Source organism: Equus przewalskii, chromosome 1, assembly GCF_037783145.1.
Source record: "Equus przewalskii isolate Varuska chromosome 1, EquPr2, whole genome shotgun sequence".
NCBI lineage: Eukaryota > Metazoa > Chordata > Mammalia > Perissodactyla > Equidae > Equus > Equus przewalskii.
This window is the reverse complement of record NC_091831.1, coordinates 145,636,226-145,656,900: the sequence shown is the minus strand read 5'-3', so window position 1 is coordinate 145,656,900 and position 20,675 is coordinate 145,636,226. Positions and strand designations below refer to the sequence as shown.

General features: G+C 46.2%; 2 protein-coding genes and 1 long non-coding RNA gene across 5 annotated transcripts; 2 read left to right on the top strand and 1 right to left on the bottom strand.

The window, feature by feature from the left end:
* Positions 1-363: 363 nt before the first annotated feature.
* ELL3 (elongation factor for RNA polymerase II 3) lies at positions 364-19,693 on the bottom strand. 2 transcript variants are annotated; one of them, XM_008507321.2, is made up of 13 exons: positions 19,561-19,693; positions 5,064-5,202; positions 3,521-4,979; positions 3,256-3,291; positions 2,794-2,903; positions 2,480-2,681; positions 2,311-2,390; positions 2,092-2,167; positions 1,735-1,915; positions 1,611-1,653; positions 1,315-1,486; positions 1,039-1,083; positions 364-958 (listed from the first exon to the last, which is right to left on the bottom strand). In XM_008507321.2, exons 3-13 carry the CDS (start codon positions 3,650-3,652, stop codon positions 848-850), a joined length of 1,188 nt encoding a protein of 395 aa, XP_008505543.1. In that variant the 5' UTR covers positions 3,653-4,979; positions 5,064-5,202; positions 19,561-19,693; the 3' UTR covers positions 364-847. The 2 variants fall into 2 exon arrangements, with proteins under 2 accessions (XP_008505543.1, XP_008505542.1); XM_008507320.2 differs by lacking the exons at positions 5,064-5,202; positions 19,561-19,693 and having other exon boundaries at positions 2,302-2,390; positions 3,521-4,052.
* LOC103540693 (uncharacterized) lies at positions 6,371-16,007 on the top strand. The gene is made up of 3 exons (XR_542297.2): positions 6,371-6,527; positions 11,999-12,105; positions 15,109-16,007. It is a non-coding gene; the product is annotated as an uncharacterized lncRNA (long non-coding RNA).
* On the top strand, positions 18,635-20,645 carry SERF2 (small EDRK-rich factor 2). Of its 2 annotated transcripts, none has more exons than XM_008507332.2 (3): positions 18,635-18,981; positions 19,581-19,689; positions 20,309-20,645. In XM_008507332.2, exons 1-3 carry the CDS (start codon positions 18,975-18,977, stop codon positions 20,370-20,372), a joined length of 180 nt encoding a protein of 59 aa, XP_008505554.1. In that variant the 5' UTR covers positions 18,635-18,974; the 3' UTR covers positions 20,373-20,645. The 2 variants fall into 2 exon arrangements, with proteins under 2 accessions (XP_008505554.1, XP_008505555.1); XM_008507333.2 differs by having other exon boundaries at positions 18,695-18,981; positions 20,286-20,645.
* Positions 20,646-20,675: the final 30 nt, after the last annotated feature.

Here is a 20,675-nt window from a genome sequence, read left to right as displayed (position 1 = left end):
ATATTTTTCAGTCACTGGATAATTGCAGACAGGAACCCTAATTGTGGGTGATTCCCAACCTGTATGTTTGGAAAATGAGAACTTTATTCCTACTGTAATCTCTAGTGGTCAATTATAAGATGGATTTGGTAGAGGCTTACAGCAAAATATATATCAGAATCATCCATAGTGCTTTCAAAAAGTAAAGATGCCTAACTATAATCTTGGAGATTCTAATTCATAAGACCTCGGCTGGGGGCTGGGGATCTAGTTTTTGAGAGAGCCCCAGAAGTGGTTCAGATATACAGCCAGGGGTAAGAACTACTGCCTTGGAGGATTTAAGGAAAGCATATAAACTTGTACAAAGGACACAGAGGCAATCAGTTTTATTTTCTTGGCCATGTTTATAAAAAGATTAACTTTCAGTACATGGGTAACACCCAAGCCCTTTCCCATTATATCCAGGTGTATTACAAGTTCCTTTAGTCATGTTACCAAAAGTTTTCATTATTGTTTCTTTAGGGAGGCTACCATGCTAAATTCTAATGTCCTCAAGGTATCTTGTCCTAGAAATGGTGTAATTTCTCAGGATTTGAAAATGACATGGCTGAACTAAAAGTGAAGAAGCCAAATCTGTGCTACTTTTCCTAGTCTCCTGGGCATAGCTCTGAAGTCTTGGCACTGTGCCCAAACCCTAAAAAAATATAGCAACAATGAAAATCAAACCTTAAGAACCTAGAGCAGCTTTCCTACTTGCCACAATGGACTCAGCAATGAGAAGAGCAGACAGTTGCACTCTATTTAGTTTATAGCTGCTTTGTTCCTTCATGTCTCACTGGGCAGAGGGGTCAAGAGCCCTCTGACAGCTTCAGCTGCCCCTGTTCTTTTCCTCAAACTCCAGGATGAGACCTTTAATGTGGGACAATTTCTGATGCAGGTACTCACAGCGACGCTTTTCTTCCCTGTAACCTGGGTACTGCTGCAGAGAAAAAAATGTGTCAAAAAAAAAAAAAATCCACCATTTCTACCTTTTTGCTACCATTCCCAGATCTTTCTTACCTTCCTGAACTTTTTATATTCCTGGACTATCTTTTCTTCCAGCACCTGAAATAAAGAAAATGCTAGCACCAAGTTTAACTGAGAAAAAAGCTCCAGTTCTCTTAAGGGAAGGAACTAACTTCCCTTCTCATTCTACCAAAAGATACAGACTAATTTTCCTCTCAAAACAGGCTTGCTTGTCACTTTGTTTAGTAGCTGAACAAACAGGCTTATGGGAAGTTAGCAGGGAGTTTATGGCTAGTAGAGTTAGAAAGCCAGCATGGGTTCAGTGCTTACCTTGTGTTCTGGAGTTCCTCGCTGAACTCTCTTGATCTCTGCTCCCAGCTCTACGAACCTTTGGCTTGCAGCCCCAACACGGGCATGCAGGATGCGATATTCAGCATAATCTGTCTCAAAGTCTTGCTCATAAGCATGTTGCTGCTCTGCACTGTGGATAGCCCTGTATTGCCTGCCAGGAGCAGAGAGTTGTCACCTTCAGTTTCACTGCCCCCAAAAGCTCCCGGCTCCCAGGAAGTTTATCTTAATATCTCATATGGACAAGGCTTGATAAAATGAAATGGCAGGGGACTCACAGGAGGTAATCTGGTACCTCTTCAGGGCTTGGGGATTCAGAGTCTAGGAAGAAAGCAAGAAGACACAAAGGTGATTTAGGCCCTTTTTCCCCACTATGGTGGTTTTATCCTCTCATTAACTCACCTGCTTGAACTGAGGGACTGTGCTCCAGCCTGGGGCCCATGTCTTCATCTTTATCTTGCTCCCAGGCTTCTCCCTCTTGTAGGTCCTGACTGGGCAGTGCTTGTAGGGGACTTGGAGCTAGAGGCAGAGTTCTGAGCCTCTTTTCTTTTAGTTCTGTAATGCCTGCAGGTGCTGGACGCTTCTGTTGGGGAAGTCTTTGTCACATAAATAGTAAGCCAGGAGCCTCCTATTTGGCCCTTCTCTTGAAAAGTCCTATATAATGAGCTTTGGGAGCCTCAAAATGAAGGCTTTCAATTTTTAAATTTTAGCCTGATTGGACAAAGCTCTCTCTGAAAAACTCTTGCTATTACAACTTACCTTGCCCAGATGTTTTTGGCTAGCAGAGGAAGGCAGTGCCTGATGAGGATCTCTGTTTGGTAGATGGGTCTGGTTCCTAGGATATTTGAAGAAAGGATGGGAGAGATGAAGACCGGAGTAGGAAATGGGCTAGATCTCTTATTACAACACTTAGGGTGGAGATTAGACAGGAAGACAAGACCAGGGCTTCTTAGGTTAGTCCCACCCTACCTCAAGTACCTCACTTCCCACTGTGCCATGTGTTCCCTTGAGGATCCTGGGAGTGACTGTCCTTGGCTGCTTGCCAGTGGATCTGGCACCTGGTGGGGAAAGTGGCAGGGGCACTTGGCTCCCTGGGCTTCAGGCTTTGCCCCACCTTATCCCAACTCCCTGCAGTTTCTGGCCTCACCTCGTCTAGTGCCATTTTTGGCTGTGAATCTGTGTCTCCTTCAGAATAGTCTCCCATGTTCTGCCAACTCTCAGGATCTGTGGCATCTTCAGTCAAGTTGTGTCCCTGAACTGAAGATGGGGCTGGGATAGAATCCATGGCTGCCCAAATAGTGAGGCGCTCCCTGAGTGGGCCCAGGCAGTGGAGGCGGTTAAGCCCAGATCTGGAAAGGGGTGGTGGAAAAAACCCAGGAAAGTGGAGAACTTTTAAGCACCTCTGGACATCCCCCTCCTGGACTTTCCACAAACTCTTACCTGCTACCTGGTTCCCCTTACCTGCCTAGGCGTTGGCACACAAGGTCCAAGCCACCAGGGCCCTCCTGGCCACACTGGGACACTATGAAGGAGAAGAGGCAGGACCAGCCAGGGCCTGGGAGCCTCAAATACTGGGAGTGAAAAGAGACCATAAGCCCATGAAGTCAGCCCCTCCCCCTCCTGCCAATGCCATCCCTTCCTGAGCCAGCCTATGACCGAAGATGGGTCCCATGGGGCTCGTTAGCACACCAGGTGCAGCTGGGCCTGAGTTCCCCAGCAGGCTGAGACGGCACAGTCTCCTCAACCGCAGCCTCCTGTGGGACCACAACCCCAGCAGCACCTTCACCCGACTCGGGGTGCAGTTCTCAGAACTTCCTCTCACCGTGACTGCTCTCAGCCTCCCGCCTTGACCATACCTTCCCGGAGCCCACGTCTGTCCTCCCGGCACCCCACCTCCTTCACACACCGCAGGCCCGCACTTACCCCTCGATTGCCTTGAAAAGCGATCACTGGCCGAACCTGAGGGGAGAGCACAGACGCGAGCTGAGCGCAGGTGAAGCGGCGGCCCCAGGATCCAGCGTCGGGTGCCCGGAGGACCTGCCTCATGGGCTTCACTTGTAAAGGTGGGGAGGCCGGAGCCCACGGATGCCGTTCTCCATCCCCAGGTTCCTTAGCCAGGGTCGCCGGCTGAGGCCCGAGGTCCCAAGGGGTGGGGGCTAGGGAAGATGGGGCCCGGGGCCGGTCGCACCTGTTGGCGCTGACACTCTTGCAGCGCCCGCATCGCCGCGTCGTTGAGCCTGAGCAGCAGGAGGCTGGTCCGGGCAGCGGGGGTGAAGCAGAGCCGGAGCTTCCCACTCAGAAGCTCCTGGGATCCCTCCATGGCCACGAGGTCGAGCGCAAGCAGAACCGGAGCCACAGGCGCGGGCCACCACCTCTACCTCCGCTGTGCCGGGCTAGGCTGGCACGCCCTGTAGCCCAGGTCGGCCCCGCCCTCCGCCAGGACCCCACCCACAGCCCCACCCACAGCCAGCCACCCCTGAGGTTTCCCAGCCGCCTAGGAGGCGCTTCGCTCTCCCCCAGACGTCCGTGCGGACCCCAGCGGTTTCTTCTTGGCGTGGCATGCACCGCTTGGGCTTTTGGAAGGGGCTATCCTAGTTCCGGGGCGAAAGTCTGCGGCCAGCTTCAGAACCCTCACCCAGAATCTCCAGTCCTGCCTCAGTTTCTCCAGCCAACCTTAACTCAGAGTTGCCGTTTCTAAGCGTAGCTGAACCTGCAACCTTAGAGGGTTTTAGACGCAGAGGGGCGGGAGAGAGGGCCTGGTTGCTGGGCGGGCTCAGCCGGTCTCGCCTCGGAGGGCAAGAGGCCCCAGGGACCGGAGGATGGCACACCCGAATGGGGATTCCTAACGCCTACACCTGGCGCAGCGCTTTTGCTTTTTCCCGCCCACGGCACTGCTGCGGACCCGAAGCTGGTTTCTAACGAAAGCTGGAGAGAAAATCGGGCCCCGTGGACGTCGTGGCAGCGGTGACGTTTGGCTGGAGCGCCCCCCACCGGTGGGCGTGGATGGGGGGCATGGGTGATGGCAGGAGAATTGCAGGGCAGAGTAAAGGGAGGACTCAGTCCCAGGTGTCCCTTCCTAGCCTAAACACGTGAGATTGTTGTGAAACGGAGCTGGCTCACTCCCTGTGGAGGGCCAAGAGGTGCCACAAAGTTGCCAGACATTCCAGAGGTCCAGATCCTGGTGCAGTGAGACCACAGGACCAATCTCAGTTGACCTTTGGTGTCTCCACTTGTCCCTATTTGGGTTTGTTTCCCAAGAGCCCTGGTGATGTTCTCTTTCCTAGCCAGAATCCCTCTGCTAAATCCCTGGACCTATATAATCCCAGGTGACCTTAATGCCCTCCACCCGAAATCAAGTCACCTATACATTTGTCACAACTCATCACATTGTACAATCAAAATGTGTACATTTTACTGTATGTAAATTTTACCTCAATAAAGTTGACTTTAAAACTCACTGCAGGGGCTGGCCCAGTGGCCGAGTGGTTCAGTTTGCGGGCTCTGCTTGGGCGGCCCAGGGTTTCCCCGGTTCGGATCCTGGGCGCGGACATAGCACTGCTCGCTCATCATGGCATGTTGAGGCAGCATCCCACATGCCACAACTAGGAGGACCCACAACTAAAAATATGCAACTATGTACCGCGGGGCTTTGGGGAGAAAAAGGAAAAACAAAATCTTAAAAAAAAAAATCACTGCAATAAACCTCCAACTCCAACAACAAAAACATTTACCTGTCCATCTCCTCAGGGCTCTCTGCTTCTCTGGGTGACAATTTGCTAATTTGATAAACAGTTATGGTAATTGGTAAAGCTGGTCTCCCAGGGTTCCTTTTCTTCTCAGATGACATCTGTGGCCTTTTGTTGGATTTTCCTGGATTTAAATTCAAAGGAGAGACTAGAATGGTGAAAATTTCTGGAGAGGAGGGAAGGAGCAGTGCCATAAGGGGAGGCAACTGAGGAAGATACTTGGGGAAGGGAGGAGGGAGGTAGGAATCTAACTTTTGTTAGGTGTCCATTACGTGTCAGGATCTTTGCATGTTATTTAATCCCTACAATACCCTTTTTTAGAGTAGGTATTATTATCCACATTTTTCATTCATTCATTCAACAAATATTTATTGAGCACTCACTCTGTACCGGACATTTTACTAGATCCTTGGGATACGTCAATGAGCAGATTCTTGCCTTGGGAGAACTTACATTCTAGAGAGGAAGGAGACATTATAAACACACCCAAGAAATAACTGTAAGAAATATAGTGTGGGCCGGCCCATGGCCAAGTGGATAAGTTCACGTGCTCGGCTTCGGCGGCCCAGGGTTTCCCTGGTTGGGATCCTGGGCCTGGACATGGCACTGCTTGTCAGGCCACGTTGAGGTGGCGTCCCACATGCCACAACTAGAGGGACCCACAACGAAGAATATACAACTATGTACTGGGGGGATTTGGGAAGGAAAAAAAAAAGATTGGCAACAGTTGTTAGCTCAGGTGCCAATCTTTAAAAAAAAAAAAAGAAATATAGTGTATGTTTAAAGGTGACAAGTGCTATAGGAAAAAATAGAGCAAGGTAACAGACTTTGGAAATAGCAGAGGAGGAAGTAGAGGAGGGTGGAGCTAGAGAGGGTTGACTGTACATTAAGTAAGACGCCAGAGAAGGCCTTCTGGAGGAGATTAAATTTAAGCAATGCCTAAAGGAGGTGAGGCCAAGCTATACAGTTGGAGAAAATGCTTTCCAGACAGAGGGACTAGCCAGCACAAACTCTATAAGTCAGAAGTGTGCCTGGAGTTTTTGAGGAAAAGTTGAGGCCAGTGCAACTGGAACAAAGTGAGTGAAGGGGAGAGTAGTAAGAAATGAAGTCCAGAAGGTTAGGGAGCAGGAGCAGATCAAGTCATGAAGAGCCTTCTGGGCCATTGTAAGGACTTTGGCTTTTACTTTGAATGAAATGGGGAGTCACTGCAGGGTTTTGAGCAGAGAAGTAACATGAAGTCACTTCTATTTTAAAAGGATCACTCTGGTTGCTGTGTTAAGAATAGACTGTAGGGGAACAAGGATAAAAGCAGCATGACCTGTTAGGAGGCCATTGCAGTAATCCAAGCTGGAGATGGTGGTGGCGGCTTGTACCACGGGGTAGCAGAGGTGACAGAAAGACAGAGTTCTGGATCTATTGAGGACAAGATTTCCTGATGGACTGAATGTGGTATGTGAGAGAGAAATAGCATCAAGGATGACTCTAGGATTTTTGACCAGAACACCTAGAATGATGAAATTGTCATCAACGGAGGTAGGGAAGACTGCAGGTGGAACAGGGTTAGTTCTGAACACGTTGAGTTGTCTAGTAGACTCCACATGGGGATGTGGAGCAGGCAGTTGTATGCACGAGTTTGGAAATGGTGAAAGATGTCTGGGCTGGAGATGTAAACTTGGTGGTACTAACATAGATGGTACTTAAAGCCACAAAACTGGATGAGATCACCCAGAAGATAGAGAAGAGCCTGAAAGATTACACCCCAAGGCCCTCCAATCTCTATAAAGAGGTCAGGGAGAAAGAAAGCAAAGCCAATTGAAATGGGCTGGCTAGTGAGGAAGGAAGAGCACCAAAAGAGTGTGATATCCTGAAAGCTAAGTGAAGAAAATGTTTCAAGGAGAAGGGATCGATCGACTGTCAAATGCTGTTGATAGGCCGAGTAAAAGGAAGATTAAGAATTGACATTGTGATGAAAATGTTCTAAAATTGACAGTGGTGATGGTTGCACATTTCTGTGCATATACTAAAACCCATTAAATTGGACACTACACTTCAAATGGGTGAATTGTATGGTATATGAATTATAGCTCAATAAAATTGCTATTAAAAAAAAAAAGAATTGACCACTGGATTTAACAATGTGGGTTCATTGGTAAACTTACCAAGAGCAGTTCTGGTGATATGAGATGAAAGCCTGATGGGATTAGGTGTAAAGAAAATGGTAGAAAAGGAATATACAGAGAATATAAGAAACTTGAGTTTTGCCAAATATGGGGGCAAAGAAATAGTGAGTTAATTGTTGGGGGAAACAGGATCAAGAGAAGGTTTTTACTGTGGGAGAAATAGCATGTTTATATGCTGCTGGGAATTATTTGCGAAATATTCCTAAAACTTTGATGATGTAGGAGAGAGGAGAGGATTGCTGGAGTGGTGTAGGTTAGAGAGGGTGGGGTCTATTCAAGATTTGCTTTCCATAGGAGTGTGGGCAGTTCATCCATGGGAACAGGCTACACAGGCAGCGAAGGTGTAGATGTGGTGGGAATCTGTGGAAGTTCTCTTCTGATTGCTTCAATTTTCTCAGTGAAGTAGGGAGCAACTGAGAGAGAGGATAAGGGAGGAGCGATGGGGGTTGAGGTATGAAAATGGTGTGACATAATTGCCTAGAAGTGCGAGAGTGAATGAGTTAGGCACGTGTCCAACACTATGGCCTGATGAGAAAACTGAGACTTGGAGAAGCGAAGTGGTTATCCAAGGTCACAGGCAGAGGTTCTGAACCTGGCTCTGAAGATCATAGAATTCAGAGATTCTGTGAACTTGGGAGGGAAAAGATTACACCTTTATTTTCACCAACCTCTAACCGAAATTTAACATATCCTTTGATTATGAATGTAGGCAACAAACCACTGGTACTGGCAATACCTGTGATGTTCCCACCAACAGAAACAATGGATATTTTCATTTCACATTACAATTGTTGGAGAGATATCCAAATATGATTTGCATTCATCACCACTTTATAATTATAATCGTTATTAGACTTTCCTCTAGATCTTTTTATTTAATGCATTGATAAAAACACCCTATTACTATATGACAAACATTTTAATATTTTTATAACTGTATTTGAATATAATTGTTTTCCTTTATCTTATTTATTTATTTATTATTCTTTTTTTGCTGAGGAATATTAGCCCTGAGCTAACATCTGTTGTCAGTTTTCCTCTTTTTTGGCTTGAGGAACATTAGCCCTGAGATAACATCTGTGCCAATCTTCCCCTATTTCGTATGTGGGTTGCCACCACAGCATGGCTGACAAGTGGTGTAGTTCCATGCCTGGGATCAGAACTCATGAACCTGGGCCACCAAACCAGAGTGCACCGAATTTAACCACTATGCCACAGAGCTGTCCCCTATCCCATATATTTTTAAAAATTTTTGTTTCAGTTTTTAATTGTGGTAAAATACATATTTACTATCTTCATCATTTTTAAGTGTACAATTCAGTAGTAAGTACATTCACATTGTTGTGCAACCAATTTCCAGAACTCTTTTCATCTTGCAAAACTGAAACTCTATACCCATTAAGCAATAATTCCCCATTTCTCCCTCCTCCCAGCCCCTGGCAACCATCCTTCTGCTTTCTGTTTCTAAGAATTTGACTACTCTAGATACGTCATAAGTGGAATCATACAGTATTTGTCTTTTTGTGACTGGCTTATTTCACGTAGCATAATGTCCTCAAGGTCCATCCGTGTTGTAGCACGTGTCAAGATTTCCTTCCTTTTTATTTTTTTAATGTTTAAAAAAATTTTCTCTTATAACTTCATTTTTTTCTTTTAATTCTTTTTATTGTGGTAACATTGGTTTATAACATTATATAAATTTCAGGTGTACTTCATTACATTTCGATTCCTGTGTAGATTACATCATGTTCACCACCCAAAGACTAATTACAATCCATCACCACACACATGTGCCTAATTACCCCATTCACCTACCTCCCTCCCCCTTCTCCTCTGGTAAACACCAATACAATCCACGTTTCTATGGTTTGTCATCATTTTTACCTTTTACTTATAAGTGAGATCATCAGTGTCTGACTTTCTCCCTCTGGTTTATTTCACTTAGCATAATAGCCTCAAGGTCCATCCATGTTGTCACAAATGGCCGGATTTCATCATTTCTTATGGCTGAGTAGTATTCCATTGTGCATATATACCAAATCTTATTTATCCTTTTGTCCCTTGATGGGTACCTACGTTGCTTCCAAGTCTTGGCTATTGTGAATAATGCTGTGATGAACATAGGGGTGCATGTAATTTTATGCATTCGTGTTTTCATGTTCTTTGGATAAATACCCAGCAGTGGAATAGCTGGATCATATGATGGTTCTGTTCTTAATTTTTTTTTTTTTTGAGGAAGATTAGCCCTGAGCTAACATCCACTGCCAATCCTCCTCTTTTTGCTGAGGAAGATTGGCCCTGAGCTAACATCTGTGACCATCTCCCTCCATTTTACATGTGAGACGCCTGCCACAGCATGGCTTCATAAGTGGTGCACAGGTCTGTGCCCAGGATCCAACCCAGTGAACCCTGGGCTGCCGAAGTGGAGTGTGTGAACTTAACCACTATGCCACGGGGCTGGCCCCCTATTTGTAACTTTTTTGGGAATCTCCATACCGTTTTCCATAGTGGCTGCACCAGTTTACACTCCCACCAGCAGTGTATGAGAGTTCCCTTCTCTCCATATCCTCTCCAATACTTGTTTCCTGTCTTGTTATTATAGCCATTTTGATGGGAGTGAGGTTGAACATCTTTTCATGTGCCTGTTGGCTATCTGTGTATGTTCTTTGGAGAAATGTCTGTTCAGATCTTTTGTCCATTTTTTAATTGGGTTAGTTTTTTGTTGTTGAGATGTATGAGTTCTTTATATATTTTGGATATTAACTCCTTATCAGATATATGGTTTGCAAAGATCTCCCAATTGTTAGATTGCCTTTTTATATTGTTGATGGTTTCCTTTGCTGTGCAGAAGCTTTTTAGTTTGATGTAGTCCCATTTGTTTATTTTTTCTATTGTTTCCCTTGCCTGGTAGTATCAGACATGGTACTACCCTACATTTTTAAAACTGAATAAAATTCCATTGTATATATATATCACATTTTCCTTGTCCATTCACCTGTCAATGGACATTTGTGTTGCTTCCACCTATTGGCTATTTTGAATAATGCTGCTACAAACATGAGTGTACAAATACCATGGGTGTATTTTTGAAAATATATTTAGGAGCTGGCCCCATAGCTGAGTGGTTAAGTTCGCACACTCTGCTTTGGCAGCTGAGGGTTTCGCTGGTTCGGATCCTGGGTGCAGACATGGCACTGCTCATCAGGCCACACTGAGGCGGCGTCCCACATGCCACAACTAGAAGGACCCACAACTAAAATATACAACTATGTACTGGGAGGACTTGGGGAGAAAAAGCAGAAAGAAAAAAAAGATTGACAGCAGTTGTTAGCTCAGGTGCCAATCTTTAAAAATATATTTAAAAACATTATTCTGAGAAGGGGTCCATAGGCCTTATTAGACTTCCAAAGGGGTCCATGGCACATAAGAATCCCAGCGAGTGGTCTGGCCAGGATTTGAACTCAGGCCACCTGGCTCTAGAGCCCGTGTTCTTTCCACACTCGTGAGGTCATGCCACGTTAGCAGCCCATACTCTTCTACACCAGGACAGCTAGTGACACGTAACGAACAGTTCTTAAGAGATCAGTACCTAGACTCCTTCTCATTCCACTCTCTCCTAGGCTATTTCATTCATTACCATGGTTGGGTTTTTAACTTACTATTTATTTGTTTTTATGGAAGTTATACATGTTCATACAAGTTCTATACAAAACATAATGAAAAACAGTAATCCTTACCCCTTATCTCTGCTTCCCACTGCTTAAAGGACATTACAACTCTTTTACTGTTTCTTCTGGCACTTATTGCTTTTTCTAAATATCATGCCATTTCTGGATTTCTTTTCTCCTTTTCTGAGGAAGATTAGCCCTTAGCTAACATCTGCCGCCAATCCTCCTCTTTTTTGCTGAGTAAGACTGGCCCTGAGCTAACATCCGTGCCCATCTTCCTCTTCTTTATACATGGGACGCCTGCCATAGCATGGCTTGACAAGCAGTGCTTAGGTCCACACCTGGGATCTGAACCGGTGAACCCCAGGCCGCCAAAGCTCAACATGGGAACTTACTCACTGTGCCATCAGGCTGGACTCTTCTTCTTCTTCTTCTTCTTTTTGGTGAGGAAAATTGGCCCTGAGCTAACATCTGCTGCCAATCTTCCTCTTATTGCTTGAGGAAGATTGTCCCTGAGCTAACATCTGCGCCAGTCTTTCTCTATTTTGTATGTGGGATGCCACCACAGCATGGCTTGAGGCACAGTGTGTAGGTCTGTGCTCAGGATCTGAACCCAAGAACGCTAGGCCACTTAAGCGGAGTGTGAACTTGATCGATATGCCACTGGGCTGGCCCCCACTTCTGGATTTTTCAGTTTCAGATATTAGCCACTGATTTCTATTTTAAAAATAAGGACTTAACTCTCTCATCCTCCCCATAAATATGCATGTACTTTCTATTTTCCTAATGTAGTAATGTTATTTTTGTCAGATCAGCATTGAATGTTTACATTTTATGAGTGTGTAAATGTTATTTGCAAGTTGTGACGCTTAGTTTACTGTTTACATTTCCTTTCTTTTATGTTTTCCCCCTGAAATTAATAATTATCTCTTTTTTAGTTTGTTTACTTAATTATTTATGTGTTTATTATCAATTAAGTCTTATACTCTCATCTAGAAGTGGAACTCTCCATCTTAATATATTCAAATGCAATCAGCTAACTTATCAGTTTTATGTTTCCATTTTTTCTTAGATATATGCCTCCAGAGCCTTTCATCCTCCTGCTCCAGTCTGAAATGGTTGCTCTCTAAGCCTGCTGCAAAGCTGACTCCCTGGGATTGCCCTTCACTAGCAGCCTGGGTATTTCCTTCACTTATCTTCTATGTCGGGCACACTTTTTCCTGGATCCTATGACTTTTTTTCTTGGTTTACTCTCTCATTTTGGTGAGGTACATCTCCAATAGCTTCCTGAAAGGGATGCATGGTAGATAAGTCCTTTGAGACTTTGTATGTCTTTATTCTATTTTCATTCTTAATTGATCATGTGGCTGGGTGAAAAAGTCTAGGTTGTTAATTAATTTAGATCTCCAGATCTGTATTTGATGACATTGTTCCATTGTCTTCTGGCTTCCAGTGTTGCTGCTGAAGTCACTCTGATTCTTCATCCTTTGTATGTGACCTATTTTGTGTCTCGTAAGCCTTTAAGATCTTCTCTTGGACTCTAGTGTTCTGATATGTGGTGGCGTAGATCTTTGCTCATTCCTTGTGCTGAGCACTCCACGGGCCCCCTCTATTTTTATTTACTTTCCTCTCATTCAAAACTCATATAATTCAGATATTGCACCTCCTGAACTGATTCTCTAACCTTTTTATTTTGTCCTCTCCTATTATCTAACATTATCTTTTGTTCAATTTTCTGGAATATTTCTTCAGCTTTTATCTTCCAACCCTTCTACTGAACTTTATTTTTTTTTTTTGAGCGAGGAAGATTGGCCTTGAGCTAACATCTGTTGCCAATCTTCCTCTATTTTGTATGTGGGACACTGTCACACCATGGCTTGACGAGCGGCGTGTAGGTCCATGCCTGGGATCTGAATCTGCAAACCCTGGGCTGCCAAAGTGCAGCACACGAACTTAACCACTGTGCCACCAGGCTGGCCCCTGAATGTTTTTTATAGTTTCCCTATTTTTGTTCAAAATCCTCTTCATCTCTAAGGCTACTAATTATATTGCCCCTCTCATTTTCTTTTGTTCCTGGAATTGTTTCTGTATCCTCTGAGAGCTTATTTTCTGTTTCTGTTTTGTTTGGTCTATTTATATGTTAACAGTGTTTTCTCCAATGCTCAGTGATCCTTGGCTGTCCACTCATCTCTTCAAGCAAGGTGCTAGAAAGCTGACTGGAAGCTTGGTATACACGGACAGAGCTGGTTGCACTTTAAGATAATATGTGTCTGGCCCAGTGGTGCAGTGGCTAAGTTCGCATGTTCCGCTTCAGCGGTCCAGGGTTCACTGGTTCAGATCCAGGGTGCGGACATGCTTCCACTTGGCAAGCCATGCTGTGGCAGGTGTCCCACATACAAAGTAGAGGAAGATGGGCACGAATGTTAGCTCAGGGCCAGTCTTCCTCAGCAAAAAGAGGAAGATTGGCAGCAGATTAGCTCAGGGCTAATCTTCGCCCCCCCCCCCCCAAAAGATAATATGACTAGATGTTTTCATTATGTGACTCCTACAATTCATCTAATTATCCAAGCTTTTTCCCACCTCAGGGCCTTAGCATATGCTGTTTCTATTGTCTGTGTATTGATTAAAATGTATTTTGCTGAAGTAACTGAAATATGACTCAAGGTACCTTAAACAAAAAAGAAATATGGTAGTTCCCATAGCGGGAAGCTCAGAGGTAGAACAAATGTTACAGTTGATGTATCCAGTGGCCCAAGAGCATCATCAAGGACCAAGATGCCTTCTGCCACCCACTTTGCTTCAACCTAAGGCTGGCCCTTCAAGTTCATAGGAGCCAGGAGAAGTCAGAGCTATGAGTTTCCTTGTTCAAGTCAGTGGGAGAGAGCACTGTCCCTCCCCTCACAATGGAAGAGAAGTCCTTCCCTTTGGTCTAATCAGGCTAATTTAGGTCACAATGCTAACTCCTGAACCAACAACTTTCACCAGGTGAATACCACACAATAATTAGCTTAGGTCTAGGTTCCTGAGACAATCAGTACTAAGAGGGTTGAGTTTACTTTGATTGACTTAGCCATTCAGGACCATTCTTGGAACATAGTGAGGAGGGGGAGAATATCCTAAAACTGCTTTGCTCTTCCTTCATAAAGGAGGGATGTAAGGAATGTTAGGGATTCAACTGAACTGCTGAAATGCTCATCTACTTCTCCTACAAGTGGCTTCAGGTCTCAGTTTAAATGTTACCTCAGAAGTGGGTCTCTCCCATTATTTTTCACCCTCACATCTTTGTTTCTCTTTTAAGACTTAACACAAGTTGTAATTTTATATTATTTGGTTTGTTTACCTGTAAATTGTTGATCTCCTCTGCTAAAGTGTTAATTTCATGAGGTCAGAGACCATGTCTGCTTTATTCACCACTATATAACCAATGCCTAGAAGTATCTGACATATAATAGGTGTTTACTTAATAGTTGGTGAAGAAATGAATGAACCCAGGAATCAAGAGTATCTTCCTCTCTCACTGAGTCTCCAAAAGATATACTGAAGCTGAACACTTTTGCCATTTCTGCTGCCATGGCCATCTCAGTCCAAGTGGCTATATTCTCTTCCTTCATGTAATGGACATCTTTTGTTTTATTTGTCTAGCATTCTCCTTCTTTTGTGAACAAACTCTCTTTCCTCGATAAACCTGTTCCTTCCCCCTACTAATCATGTGATTCTGGTGGGGGCTGCTCTCATTATATCCTGCCTGATATTCACCTTCCCACCACAAGGGTAGGCACCTGACCCATCAGAGTCCTGTCCTGGGATTTTAAACACTGAAACTAAAGGAAGAGACTCAGATGGTCTCTCTTGGACAAGCTGTGACATTTGAGGGAAGGTACCATTGGTGGCCATTTCCTATCATGTCAAGGGATCTGGGTCTGAGAAAATAGAGTAAAGAAAACAGACTTGGAGGAATCCCCCTGGCACTGGTTTTAGTTTTCCCTACAGCCAGCCACATCCCAGCCCATCCCCCAGTTTGGTTATGTAAACCAAAAAATTCCCTTTTTTGCCCAAATAGGTCTGAACTGCATTTCAGTTATCTGTTACCAAATGAGGCCCAGCATCCCACATGTCTGTGATAGCCTTTTGACTGGTCTCTTCATTTCCATTTATCTGCTCTAATCTATTTTCCTCCCACAGAGCGATCTCTTCAAAATTTATATCCTGCCGATGAAGAGCACAGGCCGGGTTAGACTCTCAGCTCCACCCTTTATTATCTGAGTTTCCTTGAGAAAGTTACTTAACCTGCCTGCACCAAGGTTTCTAAATCGGTAGAAAGACGATGATGACATCTCAAAAGGTCATTGTGAGACTCGAAGAAGAAAAGTACACTTAGTGTACTTAATAAGCACTCATTTGATGTTAGCTAGTAGTGGTATCAGCAGTGGTAACTCAGATCATGTCACTGCCCTACCTACCTCACTGACCTAGTTTCACACCACCCTGCTCACTAGGCATTAGTGACTTGCCTATTACCTATCCACTAACTTTGTGGCTCCTGATGGGATGGCCTGAGGGAGGAGGGCCTTAGGGCCTTCATACAGGCAATTCCCTCTCTTGAAATGTTCTCCCTGACCCTCCTTACTTGGCCTTGCTAACTCTTCATCCTTTTGCTTCAGCTCAAATGTCACTTGCTTCACTTCACTAATCAGTTAGGATCTATGAGATCCACAGGTATACTCCCTTCATAGAACCAGCAGTACTATGATTTCGTACCAAGATGGGTAGAAGAATCGTTCACAGATAGTCTTCACGCAGATTACACTGACATCTGTTTTGATGGGTAGGCGCTTATGCTGTGCACCCTGTTAAATATTTTGAATATCATCCTTGTGTAGAATCTGTTATTTCCTTCAAAGCAATTATCACAATCAATTTGCATATACTATATATAGTATATACACAGAAATACATATATATGTACTATATATATATTAGAGAGAGCTGTTTCTTCTCTACACTATGCTCCATGCATGTAGAGATATATATGTTTTGTTCATCCTGTATATCTAATGCCTAATAAAACAGTTGGCACATAATTGGTGTACAATGTAATGAATATTTGTTGAAAGAATGAATTTTTTTGGCAACTCCTGGAAAAATTAAACTGGGGATGTGGCAACTAGTCTAGGTCCTGATAGAACTGGAAACAGACTCTTGGGCATGGGGGTAGGCTAGGTAAGTTGCTAAGAAAAGACTGGTTACAGGGTTGTTCCAATCTCTCACCCACCTGAGCTGCTTGAGTTGATAAGGAGGTAGCAGGTGCCAAAGAAAACTTGCTTCCTCATCCTACACTATTTCACTCATCTCTGGCTGGTTTGGCTTTCCCTATGGGATCAGTTCTGTGGTCTCTCTACATGCAAGGGGACCCACGTGGCTTGGCTCCACTGGGAACCCAGGGCTGGGAAGCCAAATAGCCCAAATTCTTCTCACGAATTGTGGTCAGACTGTTGCTGTCGGTCTGCAGGTGATGTCCCCATCCTTCAAGTCCAGTTTCCTCATCTTTCTCACTTTATATCTAGGGTCCCTAAACCCTGCCTCATGGCCTTCTCTGTTTCAGATCCCTGGGTTCTCATTCTCTCTAATTTGTTCCCTAACTCTCAACTCTGTGCTGTGTTTAAATGGAAGTATTTTCTTTCCCCCCTGGCTTTTGGCCAGCAGCTTCAGTTCTTCACCATGTAGGCCTCTCCTCATGACATGGCAGCTGGCTCCTCCCGACATGGCAGCTGGCTCCTCCCAGAGTCAGTGATCCAAGAGAGAGAGGAAAGCAGAAGCCACAATGTCTTTTATGATTTAGCATCAGAAGTGACATACCATCACTTCTGCCATATTCTTTTTTTTTTGGGGGGGAGGAGGATTAGCCCTGAGCTAACTGCTGCCAATTCTCCTCTTTTTGCTGAGGAAGATTGGCCCTGAGTTAACATCTGTGCCCATCTTCCTGTACTTTATATGTGGGATGCCTGCCACAGCATGGCTTGCCATGTGGCACCATGTCTGCAACCAGGATCCGAACCGGCGAACCCAGGGCCACTGAAGCAGAACGTGTGCACTTAACCGCTGTGCCACCTGGCAGGCACCACTTCTGCCACATTCGATTGGTCACACAGACCAACCCTGATTCAGTGTGAGAGAGGACTACACAGGATGTGAACACCAGGAGGGAGGAATCATTAGGAGGAATCATTTCAGAGACTGGGTACCAGAGAAGGGTTAGAGGAATTTGGGGAAGGAAGAAGAAGCTTTAGGACTTGAAGAAGGGAGATGCAGGAGACATTAGCTGAATGCCTGCTATGGGCCAAGCCCTTTATATCAAGTAATCTATATGAATCTTTTCCACAACACTAAGGGGTAGATATTATTCCCATTTTTCATATAAAGGAATTGAAGCACAGAGAAAATTAAGTGTCCAAAATCAAATCCAGTAAGAGTCAGGACTTGTACACCACACATGGGTCTATTACATTTTGTATGTACCAAAGGGTGGGGTATGTGCTACTGGTGGTATGAAAAGTAATTGTAGTTAGTATAGAGACATAGCATTAAATAATATTGAAAGTACAAAAATTAAACGTTTTTCAATCTTCTGATTATATCAAGAGAAAGCTTCGATTTGGAAGACATGCCTTATTACCTAACACTTGTTAATTTCTCTTTTTAAGAAAGAGAGGGCAGGCCACAGGCTCAGCACTTTTGACAATGATATTATTTTGGTAGAATTTAATATATTTCATTTTAATTGTATTTATTTTTTATAGTTACTTTGTGTTTCTGGGCTGGTAATACTGATTTTAAATTTACTAAAGGAATATAAAGTTAAATTCAAAATAAATACAAAAATTTTAAGTAATAGACAATAGTTCAAGTGATACTTGGGCGTGACAAAAATTGTAAGGAGAGTACTGACTGAGGTTTACTGCCGTCCCATTAGTTCTAGATTGAGGGGGAAGCCCGTTTGAAGTTCCAGCCTCAGCCAGATTAGCTACGGGCGCTAGCTGGATAGAATCACAAGTTAAAATTGACAACCAATCCTTTCCTGTGATGTTTCCTAAGCATTTCTCTTTTATCCAATGAATTACTCAGGACGGGTGGGCAGTCTTATAGACGGAAGATTAACGGAGCTGAGAATGAGGAGTTTGGTGTGAAACCTAAACGTTTTGCCCTATTCACCCGCCTCTTGCAAGTCAGGTGTGTCTGGTGGAGACAATACAGTGGGGGAACGTCCAGAGGCAGAAAGGGACATAGTATATGCGATTCCCAATCTCTTAGGTCCGTGATCCAATTGTTTTGGGGTCCTCCAATACTTCCATGCTACTGCATCTTCACAAAGTTTCTGTGGGAAACGAGCAGGACCAAAGTTTTAGGACATAAGGGCTGTGGTTCCGATTTTCTATATTGGAGGGGTTTGGGGTAGCGGGACAATGTGGCTGGAAGGGGGTTTCTAAAGTTGCGTTTTGTACATGATTTTACATGATTACGGGAACAACTCAAGGGTCCAAATAGGTGGTGGTCGGGGTATCCTAAGTATCATGGCCAAGCTTAGTCCCAGAAACCTGCTAACAGTTTCGGCCCCCGCGAAGCACCCCTCCTTTCCACAACGTTCCTTCTGGGCGTTTGTCAGCGTCTCAAACCGTCCACGTATGAGGTCACTCTCCCAGGTCACGTGCTCGAGCCCGCGGTAGCGCCACATCGCCAGCCGCGCCCCTCCACCCCCACCCTGCCCACGTGACCCGGCCTACTTTCTCCCCGCCCGACCCAACGCCTCGCCCGGGAAGCCCCGCCCCACGCAGCGCGCTCGGCCTGCGAACCTACCCCCCCGCATCCTCCTGGGTTCGAGCGTGGCCCACGGCCCCACGTGTTTCTTCGTGTCCAATGGGAGCCGGCGCCCGGGCGCGAAGGGGCGGGGAGAAAAGGACGACTTCGTTACGCTGCGAGAAAGGGGCGGGGCCTGCAACGTCGGACTGAACGAGGGGACGCAACGGAGGCAGGCCGGAGCCGCTGCCGTCGCCATGACCCGTGAGCACCGAGACCCCCTCCCCTTGCCCTTTTCTCCCCGTCCGCCCCGAACACCACTGCCGAGTCCTGCCATTGACCTCCTCTTGGCCTCCCCAGCGAGGCCTTTCTCAGGGAGCGCTCTTTAGCACCTTTCACACTCGGCGCCCGGAAATCGGCCCTCTGCCCACCGCCACTTCTTGAGAACCCCCCCTCAAGTCAGGCAGAGGCCCTCCCCGACCTTCTGCGGTGTGGTGAGAAGCCCTGTGCGCTGTGATAGGCGCAGAGCCCCTGCCCCGCGTCCCAGCCCATCCCCCACACAGACCCTAAACCGTCCACACACACCACCTCCACCTGTCTAGGCTCCCGGGCCGCCCCGAAACTCGGAACACGCCTGTAGCAGGCTCCTCGGGACTGTCCGCCCTCCACCCCGCAGTGTGACCTGCCCCGTGGCAGCTCGCCGGCCCCCTCCCCCCCGGTCAGCAGCCTAGGACCCGAAATGGGCCGGAGTCGGGGCCCGGGCAATGAAGTGTTGGACCCTACCAGTGTCCGGGTGAGGGAGCAGGGTCGCCAGTGTGTGGCCGGAAAGGCCTCCGGACTCACCTTTTACCTTCTTTCTTTAGGCGGTAACCAGCGCGAGCTCGCCCGCCAGAAGAATATGAAAAAGCAGAGCGACTCGGTTAAGGGAAAGCGCCGAGATGACGGGCTTTCTGCTGCCGCCCGCAAGCAGAGGTAGCCCCAGGGAGGGGAGGGCTGGGGAGGGGTGCGACCTGGGTTAGACCGAGGGTTGTACCAGGAAAGAGCTACCTCAGGGCTTACATGTGGACTAGTCGTGAGGGGCAGAGTACATTGCTTCCTCTAGGGTTTTATTTCCTCCCCACCCTCCAAATTGTTAGCTCACAGCCTTACAGGAAGGGTCTGGGGCGGGTGCCTGCCCTCGGTCTGATTTCTGAGTGCCCCTGGGTCTGACCTTAAGGGCAAGGGCAGGGAGCTTCACATTTCAAATGCAGTAGTGGTTATGACAGCCTGGTACTTTTGGCCCTCCTTGCTGTTTGTTTCTCCTCCCATCTCCCAGCCTTCTCACTGGTGTTGCTGGGTGTGGTACCCAGCACAGAATAGACTTGGGCCTCTGTGGCCAGACTTCTGACCCGTTGGGCGACAGCCAGATAGAGACTGATTGCCTTTTGAGCCTCAGCTCTCTTCTTCTTGTTCTCCTAGGGTGGGAATACAGCAGCCACACGCTGAATTTTGTCCCATCCACTTCCATCTTATCCTTGTGCCCTTCATCCCCCTGCATCTTGTCCTTTTTGCCCTCTGGTACCTCCCAGTGCCCCATCATCTCTACCCCCAGGGACTCGGAGATCATGCAGCAGAAGCAGAAAAAGGCAAACGAGAAGAAGGAGGAACCCAAGTAGCTTTGTGGCTTCGTGTCCAACCCTCTTGCCCTTCGCCTGTGTGCCTGGAGCCAGTCCCACCACGCTCGCGTTTTCTCCTGTAGTGCTCACAGGTCCCAGCACCGATGGCATTCCCTTTGCCCTGAGTCTGCAGCGGGTCCCTTTTGTGCTTCCTTCCCCTCAGGTAGCCTCTCTCCCCCTGGGCCACTCCTGGGGGTGAGGGGGTTACCCTTTCCCAGTGTTTTTTATTCCTGTGGGGCTCACCCCAAAGTATTAAAAGTAGCTTTGTAATTCCTTGAGCGCCTGGTTTGACTGGGGATTTGG